The 14,236-nt window shown below is 54.0% G+C and overlaps 1 protein-coding gene across 2 annotated transcripts in view; it reads right to left on the reverse strand.

Annotated features, from left to right (window-relative positions):
- The window catches only part of ATAD2 (ATPase family AAA domain containing 2), a 289,706-nt gene that overhangs the window by 73,016 nt on the left and 202,454 nt on the right, over nucleotides 1-14,236 (reverse strand). For both annotated transcript variants that reach the window (XM_075352894.1, XM_075352895.1), the window contains exon 18: nucleotides 5,003-5,189. In XM_075352894.1, the coding sequence (XP_075209009.1) occupies nucleotides 5,003-5,189 (187 nt within the window). The remainder of the gene's footprint in view (nucleotides 1-5,002; nucleotides 5,190-14,236) is intronic.

A 14,236-nucleotide genomic window follows, 5' to 3' on the forward strand; every position in this document is an offset into this window, starting at 1 on the left:
TCCCTGAGCAGAGCACCAGGATAAGAATATCTTCCACGTTCTGTGGTAGATCTTAGCAGACGTGGGCTTCCTAGCCTGTCTCATGGTGGCAACGACCCCTTGGGATAATCCTGAAGACGCTAGGATCCAGGACTCAATGGCCACACAGTCAGGTTCAGGGCCGCAGAATTCCGATGGAAAAACGGCCCTTGGGACAGTAAGTCTGGTCGGTCTGGTAGTGCCCACGGTTGGCCGACCGTGAGATGCCACAGATCCGGGTACCACGACCTCCTCGGCCAGTCTGGGGCGACGAGTATGACGCGGCTGCAATCGGATCTGATCTTGCGTAGCACTCTGGGCAAGAGTGCCAGAGGTGGAAACACATAAGGGAGCCGGAACTGCGACCAATCTTGCACCAAGGCGTCTACCGCCAGAGCTCTTTGATCGCGAGACCGCGCCATGAAGGTCAGGACCTTGTTGTTGTGCCGAGACGCCATTAGGTCGACATCCGGCACCCCCCAGCGTTGACAGATTTCCTGAAACACGTCTGGGTGAAGGGACCACTCCCCTGCGTCCATACCCTGGCGACTGAGGAAGTCTGCTTCCCAGTTTTCCACGCCCGGGATGTGAACCGCGGATATGGTGGATGCTCTGTCCTCCACCCACATCAGAATCCGCCGGACTTCCTGGAAGGCTTGCCGACTGCGTGTCCCTCCTTGGTGGTTGATGTATGCCACCGCTGTGGAGTTGTCCGACTGAATTCGGATCTGCTTTCCTTCCAGCCACTGCTGGAAGGCTAGTAGGGCCAGATACACTGCCCTGATTTCCAGAACATTGATCTGAAGGGTGGACTCCTGCTGAGTCCACGTACCCTGAGCCCTGTGGTGGAGAAAAACTGCTCCCCACCCTGACAGACTCGCGTCCGTCGTGACTACTGCCCAGGATGGGGGTAGGAAGGATCTTCCCTGTGATAAAGAGGTGGGAAGAAGCCACCACTGCAAGGAGTCCTTGGTCGTCTGGGACAGGGAGACTTCCCTGTCCAGGGATGTTGACCTCCCGTCCCATTGGCGGAGAATGTCCCACTGAAGTGGGCGCAGATGAAACTGCGCAAACGGGACTGCCTCCATTGCTGCCACCATCTTCCCTAGGAAGTGCATGAGGCGCCTTAAGGGGTGCGACTGACCTTGAAGGAGAGACTGCACCCCTGCCTGTAGCGACCGCTGCTTGTCCAGCGGAAGCTTCACTATCGCTGAGAGAGTATGAAACTCCATGCCAAGATACGTTAGTGATTGGGTCGGGGACAGATTGGACTTTGAAAAGTTGATGATCCACCCGAAAGTCTGGAGAGTCTCCAGCGCAACATTCAGGCTGAGTTGGCATGCCTCTTGAGAGGGTGCTTTGACAAGCAGATCGTCTAAGTAAGGGATCACCGAGTGTCCCTGCGAGTGCAAGATTGCTACCACTGCCGCCATGACCTTGGTGAAAACCCGTGGGGCTGTCGCCAGACCAAATGGCAGAGCCACGAATTGTAGATGGTCGTCTCCTATCACGAAACGTAGAAAGCGTTGGTGCTCTGGAGCAATCGGCACGTGGAGATAAGCATCTTTGATGTCTATTGATGCAAGAAAATCTCCTTGAGACATTGAGGCAATGACGGAGCGGAGGGATTCCATCCGGAACCGCCTGGCGTTCACATGCTTGTTGAGCAGTTTTAGGTCCAGAACAGGACGGAATGAGCCGTCCTTTTTTGGCACCACAAAGAGATTGGAGTAAAAACCTTGCCCTTGTTCCTGAAGAGGAACAGGGATCACCACTCCTTCTGCTCTTAGAGAGCCCACCGCCTGCAGAAGGGCATCTGCTCGGTCGGGATGTGGGGAAGTTCTGAAGAACCGAGGCGGAGGACGAGAACTGAACTCTATCCTGTACCCGTGAGACAAAATGTCTGTTACCCACCGGTCCTTGACCTGTGGCAGCCAAATGTCGCAAAAGCGGGAGAGCCTGCCACCGACCGAGGATGCGGAGAGAGGAGGCCGAAAGTCATGAGGCAGCCGGCTTGGAAGCGGTTCCTCCAGTTGCTTTCTTGGGGCGTGAGTGAGCCCGCCAGGCATCTGAGCTCCTTTGCTCCTTCTGAGTCCCTTTGGACGAGGAGAATTGGGGCTTGCCCGAGCCTCGAAAGGACCGAAACCTCGACTGCCACTTCCTCTGTTGAGGTTTGCTTGATCTGGGCTGGGGTAAGGAGGAGTCCTTACCCTTGGATTGTTTAATGATTTCAGCCAATTGCTCACCAAACAGTCTGTCTCCAGATAGCGGCAAGCTGGTTAAACATTTCTTGGAAGCAGAATCTGCTTTCCATTCCTTTAACCACAAGGCTCTGCGCAAAACCACAGAGTTGGCGGACGCCATTGAGGTACGGCTCGTAGAGTCCAGTACCGCATTGATAGCGTATGTCGCAAACGCAGACATTTGCGTAGTTAAGGACGCCACTCGCGGCACTGCTGGACGTATGATAGAGTCCACCTGTGCCAGACCAGCGGAAATAGCTTGGAGTGCCCACACGGCCGCGAATGCTGGAGCAAACGACGCGCCGATAGCTTCATAGACAGATTTCAACCACAGGTCCATCTGTCTATCATTGGCATCTTTAAGTGAAGCCCCATCCTCCACTGCAACTATAGATCTAGCCGCAAGCCTGGATATTGGGGGATCCACCTTCGGACACTGGGTCCAGCGTTTGACCACGTCAGGGGGAAAGGGATAACGTGTATCCTTAAGACGTTTGGAGAAACGCTTGTCTGGATAAGCATTATGTTTCTGGACTGATTCTCTGAAGTCAGAGTGGTCCAGAAAAGTACTCAATTTACGCTTGGGATACCGGAAATGGAACTTCTCCTGCTGTGCAGCTGCCTCCTCTGCTGAAGGGGCTGGGGGAGAAATGTCCAACAGTCTATTGATGGCCGCTATAAGGTCATTTACCATAGCGTCACCATCAGGGGTATCTAGATTGAGAGCGGTGTCAGGATTAGATTCCTGATCACCGTCCTCTGTCTTATCATACAGAGACTGCTCTCGCTGAGACCCTGACCAGTGTGATGACGTCGAGGGTCTTTCCCAGCGAGCCCGCTTAGGCTGCCTGGGACTGTCATCCGAGTCAGAGTCTTCAGCCTGTGATGCCTGGGACCCCCTTGAAGTACGGATTAGTTCCAACTGAGGGGGACCGGGGAGCATAGACCCAGCAGTGTCCATGGTCTGAGCAACTGGCCTGGACTGCAAGGTCTCCAGGATTTTTGTCATAGTCACAGACATCTTATCAGCAAAAACTGCAAATTCTGTCCCCGTCACCGGGGCAGGGTTCACAGGCGTCTCTGCCTGGGCCACTACTACCATAGACTCTGGCTGCCGAAGTGGCACAGGGATTGAACATTGCACACAATGGGGGTCATTGGAACCTGCCGGTAGATTAGCCCCACATGCGGCACAAGCAGTGCATACCGCCCGTGCCTTGGCACCCTTGCGTTTTGCGGATGACATGTTGTCTCCTCAGAGCAATATAGGGTATAAGCCAAGAAGCGACTGTACAGTGCAATATAAAATGTAAATGGTACAGGGAAAAAGTGCACCAAATAACACAGTGGCACTAGTGGGGCCAGCACTTATGTGCAGCTTACCGCCCGCAGAAACGCGGGTGTGTGGTCGCCAGAGCCCCTTGTCTGAGTCCCCCAGAGCCTGCGTCCGTTCTCCAGCCAGACTACATGCAGGAATGGCTGCCGGCGTCCTGTGGAGAGGGGCGGGCCCTGGGCGTGTTGAGACCAAGAGCGGGAAACTTGCGTCCCCACTGTGCCCAGTGAGAGGGCTGGAGTATGTAAATAAGACTCCAGCCCTCGGCGCTGACTATAGAACAGCGTCTCTCCCTTTCCCTGATTGACAGGGTGGGGGCGGGAACGAAGCAGAGCTAGGCCGCAAAAGCCGGGGACTAGATTTATGAGCGCTGCCGCCGTAAAAGCGCGGCAGCGCGAGTCCCCGGCGCACTACAAGTCCCAGCCGCGCCGCCGCTCCAGGGGCGGTCGGCGCGGCAGTCCCCAACATATAAAGTCACTCAGCGAAGCTGCAGTGACGCTAACCCGAGCGCGCAGCGCTACTGCCCCCGGCGCACTAGCACACCCAGCAAGTCTGGAGTGTGCGTGCCTGTCTGTGCGGGGACACAGAGTACCTGAATGTTGCAGGGCCATGTCCCTGACTGTACTCAGCTCCTCCAGCAGGTTCTCTGGGTCTGTGGATGGAGCCCGGCCTCAGGGTTTGGGGGCCGGTAAGATCCCACTTCCACAGAGCCCCTCAGGGGGATGGGGAAGGAAAGCAGCATGTGGGCTCCAGCCTCCGTACCCGCAATGGGTACCTCAACCTTACAAACCACAAGTGGGGTGAGAAGGGAGCATGCTGGGGACCCTATATGGGCCCTCTTTTCTTCCATCCGATATAGTCAGCAGCTACTGCTGACTAAACAGTGGAGCTATGCGTGGATGTCTGACCTCCTTCGCACAAAGCTTGAAAACTGAGCATCCCGTGATCCCACGGGGGGTGTATAGCCAGAAGGGGAGGGGCCTTACACTTTTTAGTGTAATGCTTTGTGTGGCCTCCGGAGGCAGTAGCTATACACCCAATCGTCTGGGTCTCCCAATGGAGCGCCGAAGAAACAAACATAAGTCACAAACTCCTCGTTACTACGCGACATACTATTATGGGTGTTCATATATGACGAAAGATCAGTAGCTAAGCTCCCTCCACAGGGCAGGTGCTGGCTGTGTTTTACAGCAGGAATTTGCCTCTAACAGCAGGGATAGGTGCTGGCTGCCATCGCTACGGTGTACCTACTCAAATGCCACGGCATTGAAGTAGGGAGAGCCACACACTAACGCAAGTGCTCCGATGTATGGAGTCAGGCAAGATCGATCAGCAGGTATCTGAAGTGTACGTTGAAATATCATCGCTACCTGATCACTGATTTTTTACATAAGCAAAACTTTATTACCTGTGCACAGTTTTCTTCCGGAGACATGACACTAACACCAAAAAGAACGGCCAGGTCCAGTGTGTATACTGTGAACTTCTCCAAAACGTGAATGACGGCTGGAGCCAAGTGCGTCCCCTGACCGAGCCCCGGACATCCTGACAGCAGCATCCGGGGTCTGTACGATGTCGGCTGCTGATTTGCATTCCTACAATAAGGACAGGGTCAGAATTATTCCTCATGCACACAATATATTGGGTTATTTTAAACAAATAAAATGCAGTTCTCTCTTTCGTTTCATTGGGAGACACAAGACCGTGAATCCCTGCGTCACAGCCACGCCTCGGTCCTGTGTCCCCCAATGAAGACTCAGAAAAAGATTTTACGGTGAGTACACAAAAATCCTTCTTTTGTGCTTAGCTAGAAGTTAATGTTATTGCTTGTTGCCTTGGTTACTGACCAGTTATTGGTGCCAAATATAAAGCACTTACAGGATCTATTGGAAAAAGCTTGTAAGTGCGGCTCTGAAGCTGGGAGGATGGCTGGAGCAGTTATCTACCAATCCGGCCAGCTTCAGTGTCCTTGCACTCCTTTAATCCTGCACAGGCAATGTTTCCTCTCCTTGCAGCACCAGAGAGTGCACAGGCTGGGTAAGGGGTCCAATACAAGACCACTGTCAGCCCCCCACCCGTAACAAGTAGAAACCAGCGGCGTGCTCCCGCAGAGGAGCATTGGACAATCCCTTTATGCAGATGTGATTGACTTTAAGGCATTTGTTTTACTTGTGGTTTCAATTAAAGTGAACCTGTCTGGTCTGATCTAGCATTACATAGGGATGGATAGGCAGGGATTTTTAGCACACACGTCCCTGCTGCTAGGTTAGAAGGTATATTGGGTTTACTTTAACCCCTTAACGACCGCCGATACGCCTTTTAACGGCGACAAATTAGGGTACTTCTTCCGATCCGCCGCTTTTTAACGGCGGTCGGAAAAAAGAGAATTTTGTTACTTACCGTAAATTCTTTTTCTTATAGTTCCGTATTGGGAGACCCAGACCATGGGTGTTTAGCTTCTGCCTCCGGAGGACACACAAAGTACTACACTTAAAAGTGTAGCTCCTCCCTCTGAGCTTATACACCCCCTGGTAGCCAGTCCTAGCCAGTTTAGTGCAAAAGCTGAAGGAGAATAGCCACCCACAAGTAGAACAGAGTAAGAACCGGAACAACCGGAGACTCTGTCCACGACAACAGCCGGTGATAACACACGGAACAAGAAAATTGCCAACAGGCAACAGGGAGGGAGCTGGGTCTCCCAATACGGAACTATAAGAAAAAGAATTTACGTTAAGTAACAAAATTCTCTTTTTCTTTATCGTTCCTTTGGGAGACCCAGACCATGGGACGTTCCAAAGCTGTCCCTGGGTGGGAATAAACAGAAAAAACTAAGAAGTAGGCGGAGCGAAACTTCACATGTGGGCGACAGCCGCCTGAAGGATGTGTCTGCCCAAGCATGAGCATGCACTTGGTAGTGCTTCGAAAAGGTATGCAGGCTAGCCCAAGTGGCAGCCTGACAGACTTGTTGAGCCGTAGCCTGGTGCCTAAAAGCCCAAGAGGCACCGACAGCTCTGGTCGAGTGTGCTTTGATCCCCGGCGGGGGAGGCACCTGAGTACTCTGGTAGGCGTCCAAAATGGTCGATCTAATCCAACGGGCCAAGGTCAACTTAGAAGCAGAGAGACCCTTGCGCCGCCCTGTGGTTAGCACAAAAAGAGGTGCACCACCTAAGCGCAGCGGTGCGAGACACATAGATCCGGAGAGCACGCACCAGATCTAGAGTATGCAGCGTTTTCTCAAAGCCATGAACAGGGGCCGGACAGAAGGAAGGCAAGGAAATATCCTGGTTAAGGTGGAAGGGAGAGACCACCTTAGGAAGAAAGTCCGGGGTCGGACGGAGAACTACCTTGTCTTGGTGAAAAACCAAAAAAGGTGACTCCGAGGAGAGAGCAGCCAAATCAGAGACTCTCCTGAGAGAAGTTATGGCAACTAGAAAGGCCACCTTTTGAGAAAGACGATACAAAGAAACCTCCCTAAGGGGCTCGAAAGGGGGTTTCTGCAATACCGTGAGGACCAAGTTAAGGTCCCAGGGATCCAAGGGCCGCCGATAAGGCGGAATGATGTGAGACACACCTTGCATGAAGGTGCGGACCTGCGCCAGCCGGGCGAGACGCCGCTGGAACAGCACTGAGAGCTGAGACTTGTCCCTTGAGAGAGTTGAGGGACAGTCCTAGCTGCAGACCAGACTGTAAAAAAGACAGAAGGGTCGGCAACGAGAATAGCCAAGGAGAATGGCCGGAAGAGCGACATCAGGACAGGAAAATTTTCCAAGTCCTGTGATAGATCTTGACGGAGGAAGACTTACGGGCCCGAGTCATAGTGGAGATGACTTCAGGAGGAATACCAGAAGCCGTCAAAATCCAGGACTCAAGAGCAACGCCGTCAATTTGAGTGCCGCAGAATTCGGGCGGAAAAACGGAGAGCAAGTCTGGACGGTCCGGAAGATGCCACGGCATCTCTACGGACAGTTGGAGCAGGTCCGGATACCAAGCTCGCCTGGGCCAGTCCGGTGCAATGAGGATGACTCGACGGCCCTCCATTCTGATCTTGCGCAGGACTCTGGGCAAGAGAGCTAGAGGGGGAAACACGTAGGACAGACGAAACTGGGACCAGTCTTGAACCAGAGCGTCCGCGGCGAAGGCCTGAGGATCGTGGGAGCGAGCCACGTAAACCGGAACCTTGTTGTTGTGACGGGATGCCAATAGGTCCACGTCCGGAGTGCCCCACTTGCGGCAGATTGACTGAAACACTGCCCGGTGCAGGGACCACTCGCCACCGTCCACGGATTGACGGCTGAGATAATCTGCCTCCCAGTTTTCTACGCCAGGGATGTGGACTGCGGATATGGTGGACTTGGAGTCCTCCGCCCATTGAAGAATGCGTTGGACCTCCAACATTGCCAGGCGGCTGCGTGTCCCACCTTGGTGATTGATGTAGGCAACCGCTGTCGCGTTGTCTGACTGGACTCGAATGTGCCTGCCCGCCAACAGGTGGTGAAAGGCTAGGAGAGCTAGAAGCACAGCTCTGGTTTCCAGCACATTGATTGAAAGGGCTGACTCGGACGGAGTCCAAGTGCCCTGTGCTCTGTGGTGGAGATGTACCGCTCCCCAGCCGGATAGGCTGGTATCCCTGGTGAGAATCACCCAGGACGGAGTCAGGAAGGAGCGCCCTTGGGACAGGGAGAGGGGTCGAAGCCACCACTGAAGAGAGCTCCTGGTCCGTGGCGACAGAGCTACTAACCTCTGTAAGGAGGAAGGCCGCTTGTCCCAACAGCGGAGAATGTCCAGCTGCAGAGGACGCAGATGGAACTAGGCAAAGGGAACCGCCTCCATGGAGGCCACCATTTGACCCAGCAGCTGCATCAGACGCCTGAGGGTATAACGGCGGGGCCTCAGGAGAGAGCGCACCGCCAACCGGAGTGACAGCTGTTTGTCTAAGGGCAACTTCACAAGTGCCGGCAAAGTCTCGAACTGCATCCCTAGGTACGTGAGACTCTGGGTCAGAGTCAGAGTGGATTTGGGAAGATTGACAATCCACCCGAATTGGGCTAGGGTGGCGAGAGTGAGCGAAACACTCCGCTGACAATCAGCGCTGGATGGACCCTTGACCAGAAGGTCGTCCAGATAAGGAAGCACTGCTAACCCCTGGAGGTGCAGGACCACAATCACTGCCGCCATGACCTTGGTGAATACCCGAGGGGCCGTGGCTAACCCGAAGGGGAGAGCCACGAATTGGAAATGATCCTCTCCTATCGCAAAACGTAACCAACGCTGATGTGACACTGCGATTGGCACATGTAGATAGGCATCTCTGATGTCGATGGACGCCAGGAACTCCCCTTGGGTCATAGAGGCAATGACTGATCGCAGAGACTCCATGCGAAAATGCCGCACCCGGACATGCTTGTTGAGAAGCTTGAGATCCAGGATGGGCCGGAAGGTACCGTCCTTTTTTGGAACTAGGAAGAGATTTGAGTAAAAACCTCTGAACCGTTCCTGAGCGGGAACTGGGACAATCACTCCGTTTGCCTGCAAGGACGCCACGGCCTGCGAGAAGGCGGCGGCCTTGGAGCAGGGGGGAGTTGAGAGAAAAAAATCTGTTTGGAGGGCTGGAAGATAATTCTATCCTGTAGCCGAGAGATATGATGTCTCTCACCCACTGATCGGAGACTTGCTTTAACCAAGCGTCGCCAAAGTGGGAGAGCCTGCCACCGACTAAGGACGTGGCTGGAGCGGGCCGAGAGTCATGAGGAAGCTGCCTTAGTGGCAGAACCTCCTGCGGTCTTCTGCGGACGCGCTTTTGGGCGCCAGTTGGATTTCTGATCCTTGGCTGAGTTAGCGGACGAGGCGGAAGGCTTAGAGGATGACCAGTTGGAGGAACGAAAGGAACGAAACCTCGATTGATTCCTACCCTGGGCGGGTTTCCTGGTCTTGGTTTGTGGCATGGAAGTACTCTTCCCGCCAGTAGCTTCTTTAATGATTTCATCCAGCTGTTCACCAAACAGCCGTGAACCAGCAAAAGGGAGCCCAGCAAGAAACTTCTTGGAAGAAGCATCTGCCTTCCACTCTCGAAGCCACAAAATCCTGCGGATAACAAGAGAATTAGCTGAAGCCACCGCAGTGCGGTGAGCAGCCTCTAGCATGGCAGACATGGCATAGGATGAAAAAGCTGAAGCCTGCGCAGTTAAGGTAACCATCTCAGGCATAGATTCCTTGGTGAGGGAATGCATCTCCTCTAGAGAAGCAGAGATGGCTTTGAGAGCCCACACTGCTGCAAAAGTCGGGGAAAACGCGGCCCCCGCAGCTTCATAAACAGATTTGGCCAGAAGGTCAATCTGACGGTCAGTGGAATCCTTAAGTGAGGTGCCGTCAGCCACCGACACAACGGTCCGGGCTGAGAGCCTAGACACCGGGGGGGGGTCTACCTTTGGGGAGCGAGACCACTCCTTGACCACCTCAGGTGGAAATGGAAACCGGTCATCAGAACCACGCTTTGGAAAGCGTTTGTCAGGGCAGGCCCTGGGTTTGGTCACAGCGGTCTGAAAACTGGAGTAGTTAAAGAACACACTCTTCACTCTCTTAGGCGAGGTAAACTGGTGCTTTTCTGCCAAAGAGAGTTGCTCCTCTGACACTGGCGGATTGAGATCCAGCACAGAATTAATAGAAGCAATCAAATCACTAAGATCTGAGTCACCCTCAGAGAAATCGATGAGATACATAGCCTCCGAGCCCCCAGTGAGGGCACCCTCCTCATCTTGAGAGTCAGCTCTTGAGACAGAGCCGTGGGATGGGGAGGGGGAGGAAACCCTGCGCCTTCTCTTAGAAGGACGGGGTCTGGGATCAGATGATGAATCCTCCGTGAGCTCCGATTGACGGAGGTCAGAGGATAGGAGTCCTCTGTCAAGAGTATTAGAGGCACCCTGTGAGGGGGGCTGATGCATATTCATCAAAGTCCTGGACAAAGAAGGGAATTTTGTTTACTTACCGTAAATTCCTTTTTTTCTAGCTCCTATTGGGAGACCCAGACAATTGGGTGTATAGCTTCTGCCTCCGGAGGCCACACAAAGTATTACACTTTAAAAAGTGTAACCCCTCCCCTTTGCCTATACACCCTCCCGTGGATCACGGGCTCCTCAGTTTTGGTGCAAAAGCAGGAAGGAGGAAACTTATAAATTGGTCTGGGGTAAATTCAATCCGAAGGATGTTCGGAGAACTGAAACCATAACCAAAAGAACAATTCAACATGAACAACATGTGTACACAAGAACAACCAGCCCGAAGGGAACAGGGGCGGGTGCTGGGTCTCCCAATAGGAGCTAGAAGAAAAGGAATTTACGGTAAGTAAACAAAATTCCCTTCTTTGTCGCTCCATTGGGAGACCCACACAATTGAGACGTCCAAAAGCAGTCCCTGGGTGGGTAAAAGAATACCTCAATAAAAGAGAGCCGAAAAACGACCCCTTCCTACAGGTGGGCAACCGCCGCCTGAAGGACTCGCCTACCTAGACTGGCATCTGCCGAAGCATAGGTATGCACTTGATAGTGTTTTGTGAAGGTGTGCAGACTAGACCAGGTAGCTGCCTGACACACCTGCTGAGCCGTAGCCCGGTGTCGCAATGCCCAGGACGCACCCACGGCTCTGGTAGAATGGGCTTTCAGCCCCGAAGGAAGAGGAAGCCCCGAAGAACGGTAGGCTTCAAGAATCGGTTCCTTGATCCACCGAGCCAAAGTTGACTTGGAAGCCTGCGAACCCTTACGCTGGCCAGCAACCAGGACAAAGAGCGCATCTGAACGGCGCAGGGGCGCCGTGCGAGACACGTAGAGCCGGAGTGCTCTCACTAGATCTAATGAATGCAAATCCTTTTCACACTGGTGAACTGGATGAGGGCAAAAGGACGGTAAGGAGATATCCTGATTGAGATGAAAAGGAGATACCACCTTAGGGAGAAACTCCGGGACAGGACGCAGAACCACCTTATCCTGGTGAAAAACCAGGAAAGGGGATTTGCATGACAGCGCTGCAAGCTCTGACACTCTTCGGAGTGAGGTAATTGCCACAAGAAATACCACCTTCTGCGAAAGACGTGATAAAGAGACATCCCTCAGCGGCTCGAAAGGTGGTTTTTGAAGAGCCATTAACACCCTGTTAAGGTCCCAGGGTTCCAGCGGACGCTTGTAGGGTGGAACTATGTGGCAAACTCCCTGCAGGAACGTGCGGACCTGCGGAAGCCTTGCCAGGCGCTTTTGAAAAAATACTTAGAGCGCCGATACTTGTCCCTTGAGAGAGCCGAGTGACAAACCCTTGTCCATTCCGGATTGAAGGAATGAAAGAAAAATGGGTAAGGCAAAAGGCCAGGTCGTAAAACCCTTATCAGAGCACCAGGACAAGAAGATCCGCCACGACCTGTAATAGATCTTGGCGGACGTTGGTTTCCTGGCCTGTCTCATAGTGGCAATGACATCCTGAGATAAACCCGACGACGCTAGGAGCCAGGACTCAATGGCCACACAGTCAGGTTGAGGGCCGCAGAATTCAGATGGAAAAACGGCCCTTGTGACAGCAGGTCTGTGCGGTCTGGAAGCGCCCACGGCTGACCCACCGTGAGATGCCACAGATCCGGGTACCACGACCGCCTCGGCCAATCTGGAGCGACGAGAATGGCGCGACGACAGTCGGATCTGATCTTGCGTAACACTCTGGGCAACATCGCCAGAGGAGGAAACACATAAGGGAGTCGAAACTGCGACCAATCCTGAACTAACGCGTCCGCCGCCAGAGCTCTGATCTTGAGACCGTGCTATGAAGGCCGGGACCTTGTTGTTGTGCCGTGACGCCATGAGATCGACGTCCGGCGTTCCCCAGCGGCGACAGATCTCTCGAAACACGTCTGGGTGAAGAGACCATTCCCCCGCATCCATGCCCTGACGACTAAGAAAATCTGCTTCCCAGTTTTCTACGCCCGGGATGTGAACTGCGAAGATGGTGGAGGCTGTGGCTTCCGCCCACAGCAGAATCCGCCGGACTTCATGGAAGGCTTGACGGCTGCGCGTGCCTTCCTGGTGGTTGATGTACACGACCGCCGTGGCGTTGTCCGACTGTATGCGGATCTGCCTGCCCTCCAGCCACCGATGGAACGCCTTTAGGGCTAGATACACTGCCCTTATCTCCAGAACATTGATCTGAAGAGAAGACTCGATCGGAGTCCAGGTTCCCTGAGCCCTGTGGTGGAGAAAAACCGCTCCCCACCCTGACAGGCTCGCGTCCGTCGTGACCACAGCCCAGGATGGGGGCAGGAAGGATTTTCCCTGCGATAGAGAAGTGGGAAGAAGCCACCACTGAAGAGAGGTTTTGGCTGCAAGGGAAAGAGACGTTCCTGTCGAGGGACGTCGACCTCCTGTCCCATTTGCGGAGAATGTCCCATTGGAGTGGGCGCAGATGGAACTGCGCGAAGGGCACTGCCTCCATTGCTGCCACCATCTTCCCCAGGAAGTGCATGAGGCGCCTCAAGGGGTGTGACTGACCCCGAAGAAGAGATTGCACCCCTGTCTGCAGCGAAAGCTGTTTGTCCAGCGGTAGCTTGACTACCGCTGAGTGAGTATGAAACTCCATCCCGAGGTAAAGTCAGTGATTGGGTCGGTGTCAACTTGGACTTTGGGAAGTTGATGAGCCACCCGAGCTGCTGGAGAGTCGCCAGAGCGACGGTCAGGCTGTGTTGACACGCCACCCGGGAGGGTGCCCTGACTAGGAGATCGTCTAAGTAAGGGATCACCGAGTGGCCCTGAGAGTGCAGGACCGCCACAACGGATGCCATAACCTTGGTGAAGACCCGTGGGGCTGTCGCCAGGCCGAAAGGCAGTGCCACGAACTGAAGGTGTTCGTCCCCGATGGCGAAACGCAGGAAGCGTTGATGTTCGGGTGCGATCGGCACATGGAGATAAGCATCCTTGATGTCGATTGATGCTAGGAAGTCTCCTTGTGACATCGAAGCGATGACCGAGCGGAGAGATTCCATCCGAAACCTTCTGGTGCTCACATGCCTGTTGAGCAGTTTGAGGTCCAGAACGGGACGGAATGATCCGTCCTTCTTTGGCACCACGAACAAGTTGGAGTAGAAGCCGTGACCATGTTCCTGAGGGGGAACGGGAATCACCACTCCTTCTGTCTTCAGAACGCCCACAGCCTGAAAAAGTGCGCCGGCCCGAGATGGGGGCGGAGATGTTCTGAAGAAACGAGTCGGAGGACGAGAGCTGCGGTCTTGGACATGTGGCCACCAGGCGTCGCAAAAGCGGGAGAGTCTGCCACCGACCGAGGATGCGGTTCGGGGAGGCCGAAAGTCATGAGGAGGCCGCCTTGGAGGCAGTGCCTCCGGCGGTTTTTTGGGGGCGTGACTTAGACCGCCACGCATAGGAGTTCCTCTGGCCTTTCTCTGGCCTGTTGGACGAGGAGGATTGGGACTTGGCTGAGGGCCGAAAGGACCGAAACCTCGGTTGTATTTTCCGTTGCTGAGGTCTCTTCGGTTTGGACTGGGGTAAGGACGAGTCCTTTCTCTTGGATTCCTTAATAATTTCATCCAATCGTTCGCCAAACAATCGGTCGCCAGAAAACGGCAAACCGGTTAAGAACTTCTTGGAAGCAGAGTCTGCCT

Source organism: Anomaloglossus baeobatrachus, chromosome 6 (assembly GCF_048569485.1).
Source record: "Anomaloglossus baeobatrachus isolate aAnoBae1 chromosome 6, aAnoBae1.hap1, whole genome shotgun sequence".
NCBI classification, from domain to species: Eukaryota; Metazoa; Chordata; class Amphibia; order Anura; family Aromobatidae; genus Anomaloglossus; species Anomaloglossus baeobatrachus.